Source organism: Gavialis gangeticus, unplaced genomic scaffold, assembly GCF_001723915.1.
Source record: "Gavialis gangeticus isolate Ggan-Ray unplaced genomic scaffold, GavGan_comp1, whole genome shotgun sequence".
NCBI lineage: Eukaryota > Metazoa > Chordata > Crocodylia > Gavialidae > Gavialis > Gavialis gangeticus.
This window is the reverse complement of record NW_017728996.1, coordinates 29,278,269-29,285,428: the sequence shown is the minus strand read 5'-3', so window position 1 is coordinate 29,285,428 and position 7,160 is coordinate 29,278,269. Positions and strand designations below refer to the sequence as shown.

At 37.2% G+C, this 7,160-nt stretch overlaps 1 protein-coding gene across 2 annotated transcripts in view; it reads left to right on the top strand.

The window, feature by feature from the left end:
* FAM214A (family with sequence similarity 214 member A) overlaps positions 1-7,160 on the top strand; it is a 119,858-nt gene that overhangs the window by 79,915 nt on the left and 32,783 nt on the right. For both annotated transcript variants that reach the window (XM_019504238.1, XM_019504237.1), the window contains exons 2-7: positions 313-497; positions 1,412-1,614; positions 2,285-2,410; positions 2,681-4,523; positions 5,089-5,205; positions 6,150-6,229. In XM_019504238.1, coding sequence (XP_019359783.1) covers positions 313-497; positions 1,412-1,614; positions 2,285-2,410; positions 2,681-4,523; positions 5,089-5,205; positions 6,150-6,229 — 2,554 coding nt within the window. The remainder of the gene's footprint in view (positions 1-312; positions 498-1,411; positions 1,615-2,284; positions 2,411-2,680; positions 4,524-5,088; positions 5,206-6,149; positions 6,230-7,160) is intronic.

Sequence of the window (7,160 nt, the reverse complement as noted above, 5' to 3'; positions counted from 1 at the left end):
AATCATGTTTAAAATCTCTGTTTGAAATGCTGTATTTTATCAAGATTTGGTCATTCTTTGGCTGTGTATGTGTTATGCTTTTCTGGGATTCCTCTCCCAGTTACGTTACCACCAGTTTAGTTCCCTGCCTCTTTCCCACAGTAAGTGCATGGATTTACATGGGCCATTTCACCCTTTTAGAGCCAGTCCAGATTGCTTGCTGATAAGAAATACTGATACAAGAAAGATGTAATGCTTTTCATGTGCATAGGAAGGTGTCTGACATTTTAATACTCTTTAATGAATTTTTTTTCTCTTTTTGTTTAACAACAGACGCTTTAGATGAATACTTTGAATATGAAGCAGAGGAGTTTCTTGTCTCATTGGCCTTGTTGATTACTGAAGGTCGAACACCAGAACATTCTGTAAAGGGTAGGACAGAGGGTTTCCACTGCCCTCCAGCACAATCAAGTCAACCACTAACAACTAAGCATGAATGCAGTGACAAACTCGCACAGGTATGACCATACTGATTCATGGTTAAAATTAGGGGACAGATCCTCAGCTGGTGCATAGTGTTTTGGTTTCATTGAAGTTCATTGAGATGCAACAATTTTAAATAATCTGAAGGTCTCCCTCCTAGCTTTGTAGGAGGGGATACTTATAATAGACACTTTTTTCTTTTTTAAGTTGGTTCTTTCACTTAAATACATAATTGAAAAATAACACTGCGAATATAGCTATCCCAAAAAGCACATGCTGATAGACAGCACATAGAAGGTATTTTAATTATGAATATGAAGTATCATTTCTATTCCTGAGGTATCTGAAAACACTATTATGCTTCTGCATAGCAGATTACAAAGTACTTTTTGTCAGCTGCAGTATAAACAATCATAGTTAGTGTTTATGGTTTTGTTTTGGTTTTTAAATGCAGACTTTCCTAATTGCTCTTGCATTTCTAGGTAATCATGAAAGGCTTTGGGGGGGGAGGGGGTTTCTAGGGTAGGGGTAGTTGATGGAAACAGGTTAGCATGCTCCAACTCAGAAGGTAGAGATTTTCAGAGTGCTCTGTCATCATGCCTCTCTGGCCATGCAGAAGGGTCACTTCAGACCTAGGATTTTTAAAACCCCTACAGCATACTGGAATCTTAATGGAGGGGCCTCACAGAAAGAGAAGTGCAAATAACAGAATGCAGGTGATGGGGATTGTATCTGTATGAGCAACCTTAACCAATTCTCCCATATTGTCATCAAATAACTCTGTTTTGCCTCGCATTTGTAATGCCACCACAACCATCTTGTTATCTGGAAAAACACAGATGTGTTTTGCCAGGTTGGGCTCTTAATCTTTTTTGGTTACTGCTGATATTGCCTTCAAGCAGATTTAGGTGCAACTAATATATTGTCTGTATGTGTGGCTTTGTTTTAGTGTCGCCAAGCCAGACGAACCAGGTCTGAGGTTATGCTGCTGTGGAAAAATAATATTCCTATCATGGTAGAAGTGATGCTACTTCCAGACTGTTGCTATAGTGATGAAGGCCCCACCACTGAAGGGAATGATTTAAATGATCCTGCAATCAAACAAGATGCATTGTTATTAGAGAGGTGGATTTTGGAACCAGTTCCCCGACAGTAAGTGGATATTGGTCCGGCAGTAGAGGGGAAGGGCAGTTTAAAGTGTAAGGATTCATGCAGGGCAACCAGCTGGTTTCATACCTTAGATTTTGCTCCCACATCATTAGTGCTGTGTCTGGAAAATAAGTACACACTATCAAAATTTGAGCTTTGTTTCTGACAGCCTTGCACCACATGTACCCACTGAGAATGAAAGCATTGTATACATGCTTTGAAGATGTAAAAAATGGTTATGTAGGTAGAAGAGAATAAATCCTGGTGATTTTTTTTCTAAGTGTACTGTATGGGTTTTGTTAAGGACATGCATCACTCTTCATGACTGTTCACCACAACAATATGGCTTGTTTTTCCAACACGGCACTTGGAGGGCAGATTTTATTTTCAATTATTGATTGCTAGTTGTTTTGATAACACATGTGTCTTTGTTCATCTTTATGTAGTTGTTCATTGAATTATAATTTCCTGCAGGATGTTTAGAAAATATGCGACTTCAGTTCAAGGGTGATGAAAGGAAATGTTTTCAAAGCAAGATCTGTTGCTGCAATATACTGTTACAGTTCCTAAGATTTTTAACAAGATAAAAGTAAAGGTGCTGTATGCATTATTTACTTTTCTTTGTAATGCTTTTTACCAACACCTGATTTTTTTTCTTTTTAATGTGTTTTAGAAGTGGAGATCGATTTATTGAAGAGAAGACCCTCTTATTGGCTGTCCGCTCTTTTGTTTTCTTTTCTCAGTTAAGTGCTTGGCTAAGTGTTTCGCATGGTGCTGTTCCACGTAATATTCTGTACAGGTAGGTCTGAGGCAAAAAGAGCCATTTGCTTAATTTTTACCAAACAAGTCTGAAAGTCATTTGTTTCTCTCTACTTCTCCTTTCCCCTGTTTATGTTCAGGACTTATGTGGTCAAGCTTTTCTCACTGATTGTTCTAACATTTAGTTTGGGAATTTTGCAATATATGTTAGTTGGTGGTTTCTTAATGCCTTTTCTCTAAAAATTTTATTTCTTTAGAAAAATCTGCATGCAGTGAAAATTAATATGGAAATTCTTATGTATTGTTTCAGAGTAAGTGCTGCTGATGTAGACCTGCAGTGGACTTTCTCCCAGACACCAACTGAACATGTGTTTCCTGTTCCTAATGTTTCTCACAATGTGGCCTTGAAAGTCAGCGTCCAGTCTTTGCCAAGACAATCTAACTATCCAGTTTTGACTTGTAGTATTCACACACACCTTGGTTTTTATGAAAAGAGAATTCAAGAACATAACCTACATCAGCACTGTGACTCCACTGAGGCACAGCAATGCAGTATGCCCAGTTCACAGCGCCTGTATGGGAAACAAACATGGACAGTAACACCTGAAGGCTTACTTAATGCAAAAAAATCCCCTGAATTTACTGCATCTGTCAAAAATTTAAAACTGCATCCAACAACTGGTCTTGGGTCTGACTTTGGAGCATCACAGTCTAAAATTCAGTGCTGTAATTCCACAGCAGACCATAAAACACAGAAAAATGAAATATCGATCAGAACTTTTAAATCTTTTTCATTGGTTGATTCCCATGTTTCAAATGGCTCCTGTTTCCGTCAGCCCTTAGGAGAGACTAATCTTTTTATAGGTTCTTTACTTCAGGAACGACAGGAAGTTATTGCAAGGATTGCCCAGCACTTGGTTCACTGTGACCCAACAACTCCACCCAAAACTGGATGCCCACTCAGTGTGCATGAAACCAATTCAGCTACTTCAAAAATTTTTCGGAGTACTTACGAAGATGAAAGCCTGCTGAGAAAAAGCAGGGAAACCTCCACTGTTTCTGTCAGTATTCCAGATATTACTTCATCAGAAGATGGCAGTGAAGGCAAAATGAGAGGAATGCCAGAGATCCCATTGCTTGATTCCCATGTTCCAGTGAATCACAGTTGCCATCAGCCAGTAGGAGAGATGACTAATCCTTTGATAGGCTCTCTACTCCAGGAGCGACAGGAAGTTATAGCAAGGATTGCCCAGCACCTGATTCACTGTGATCCAGCTACTTCACACATTGCTGGGCGTCCATTCAGTATGCATGAAGCCAGTTCAGTTGCTTCAAAAATGTTTCGAAATTCATGTGAAGAGGAAAACTCCTTAAAGAGAAGCAAGGAAACAGCTTCTGTTTCTCTCTCTAAAACTGATTTAGCTGCATTAGAAGACCTCAATAAACTGAAGACCAAAACACTTGATACTCCTATTAGTTCTTGTAGACCTGATGGTGAATTGAAGGCTTCTCCAAAACCCCAAGCAAGAAGGAAATTGCTTCTAGCAAAACCTAATGAAGTTATCCAAAATACATTTCAGCAGACTTTAAATAAAACTGTCAATTCACTTACTAGCACGCATACAACATGTATCAAAGAAAATAAATCTGAATTGCCAGATAAATTGGAAATAGTATTTTCTGGTTATCCACATAAAGACCAAGAAACCAGTAAAAGTATTGCTAAACAGTGTTCTAACAGCATTGATGACTGGATTTGCGCAAATAAACTAAAAGAGAAAACTATCATTAGTGAGAACAGCAACATAGAGTGTGCTAACAATCCACAGATAGATAGGTTAAAAATACTTGAAAGTACAAAAAAGGCAACTCTGCAGACATCTGACATTTTGCACAAAAATGACTTCAGGTGCTTAGATAAAGACTCAAAAAAACCAAATATTTATGAGCAAAATACTCAACTCGTTAGTATTGAAAACTATTTAAATAAAGACCATGACAATGTCAAATGCAAAAACAAGCAAGATAAAGTTAAAAATGAACATGATGAGAATGAAGACCCAACAGATCATGAACCTCAAAGCAGTTCTCAGAAGAAACTTGTAGAAGATTATTTGAGTAGGTGTGAACGGCTGAAGAATACAGATGTGCAGGTAAGGGCTTATCTAAAAGGAGAGGAACTCATAATCAAATAATGTATAATATATTGTGTATCAACTTAGAGAGAATTTCAAAATAGGTAGATGTCTTTTTAATCATGATGTTCATACAAAATCATCGTAGCTAAATCCTCTGCTTTCAGACCTAAAGATTGACTGTGTGCATTTTTCTTTGTGCTGTGTAGTTAGAGGAGGATTGCCAGGTCTTTCTCATCAAAACAACTCCTAATGACAGTTCCTGTGGACACTACTAACTACTTACAAGACATCTTGGAGGCTTTAATAATAGAATAACACCTAACTAAGTGACATTATGTAACAAGTGAGTTAGATCTTAGTGGCTGCAAGAACCAAAGGAAACTTTTCTCTAGAGCATTTATTTTGTTCTGTATTGTTTCCTAAAACAGTAACAGCTCAATTCTCTGAACCAGCATATAATCTTAAAATGCTACAGCAGACACTAGAAACATTAATGTTTTTAAAAAAACAAACTAAGTTTTATTGTGATAGGCCTTCAAGTATCTTGTTACTACCTTCCATAAATTTATTTCACTGGCAGAAGCCATCATCCTTCAAACATTCAAATATTTGGCGGAAACACAATTTTCGCTCTTTAGATGGGACTTCAACCAAGGCCTTCCATCCTCGAACTGGATTACCTCTTCTTTCAAGTCCTGTAAGTTGTTTTCATTTTTGAAACAGCAAAAATGTAACATTTTATATTGTCCATCTATTCTAGAAAAATATAAAGTATATAAGTATTTTTCAATCTAAGAAAACATAGTGATCTACCTAGTGGTGAATTTTAAAATTAAAGCTCACAACTGAAGAATAATGTGTGTTTAAAAACCAAAACCACTCATATCTGATGACCACAGAAGTTTAATCGTACAACATTCTATAGTACAGAAAAGGGCCAGAAGAAGGTGCTTGAAAAGTTGTGTACATGAGGATAAACATGAATATTTAATTCATGGTCAACAAATCATGGTTTAACACTAGGTAGGATAATGAAGAGTAAAGCCTTTACTTCTGTTAGCTCTAGGTAATAAAACCTTTTTCTCCTGTCAGAGGAGGCATTCACTTAATTATCACTTAACATAGTGACATGATGTGTTTCAGGAAAGTATTTTTATTTCTTGCTATGCATACAAAAGTTTTTGGTGTTTTATTAAATGGGCTCTTTTAACCAACAAAGTTTTGTTTTTAAAAAGGGAAAGGTATTGACATTCTCCTGTAAATATATTGTATTAACAGTTTGATACATAGACAAAAAAGCATGACTTGGCTTCTACGTAAAACAAGTCACGTTTGTTTTTCCATTCCAATGATATGTACTTTTTCCTGAATGAACAGAACAGTGTTTTGGGGAAGATTTCTGTTTTGTGGTTTGGCTGTGGTTTTCAGTTTAAAAATTTCTGGGTGCTTCTGCTGATGATTTTTTTTTTATTTTCTGTAATTACCAAAATGTACAACAGGAATTTTAATATTTAATGATTGACATTAATAACTTTAAATATTTGAATTTCATATGCAAAAACATTATCTATCCTTTGTCATTTTGTAAAATCAAAATTGTTACTAGCAACAACATTTGTGATGCACAGTATTTCCTCTAAGGTTCCACAGAGAAAGATGCAGTCTGGGTGCTTTGATCTGGATTCATCATTGCTACGATTAAAATGCTTCTCCACAAGAAGGTATTTATTTATCCTTTTACTTAGCAGAAAGTAGGGAATGTATTCAGAATCAAATTATGCATATGCATAAGTGAAAATGAATTAGGTGAGCAAAACAAACTATTTAAGACCAGATAAAATGTGGGTGCTTTTCAAAGGCACCTGTAGTTCATTTGAGTTCTACACACAGGGTTGGATCCAGGTTTACTTTTCTAGGTGCCTAACAGGACTTTGGCAGAAAGTAGGTACTTATATTGTGTGAAGAGCAATCCAGATCAAATCAGTTTAGTGGCTACACAAATTCTTGGTTCCGAGATTCATTACAGCCACATTTGGCCCTGAAGAAATACAGATTTGGTCTACTGAGCATGTTCAGAAGTGAGCCAGACTGTTTCTGTTGAACATGGGCATTCAGGAAGCCAGGAAGGAGCAAGCAAGCAGAATGATTACTCTGTAGCCTAGTGGTTAGAGCACTTCCCCCAGGAAGGGCCAAATCCTGGCTTCTGGTCCCTGCTATCAAGGTTGTTTATTTGTGTTTGGTTTGGGTTTGGTTTGGAGTTTTTTGTTTTTGTTTCTTTGAACATATAACACTGTCTGAACAGCATGGACTAGAAGATAAGAACCCAGGACTTGGTCCTTAGAACTATAAAAAAAAAAAAAAAAAAAAGTAGGGTTGGAAGGGACCTCAGGAGGTCATCTGTTCCAACCCCCTGCTCAAAGCAGGACTATCCTCAGCTAGATCATCCTAGCCAAGGCTTTGTTTAGTTAGGTCTTAAAGACTTCCAAGGATGGAGATTCCATAACCTCTCTGGGTAACCTATTCCAGTGCTTTCCTAATAGCTACCCTAAATTTCCCTTGCTGCAATTTGAGACCATTGCCTCGTTCTGTCATCTGCCACCCCTGAGAACAGTATAGCTTCATCCTCTTTGGAACCATCCTTCAGGTAGTTGA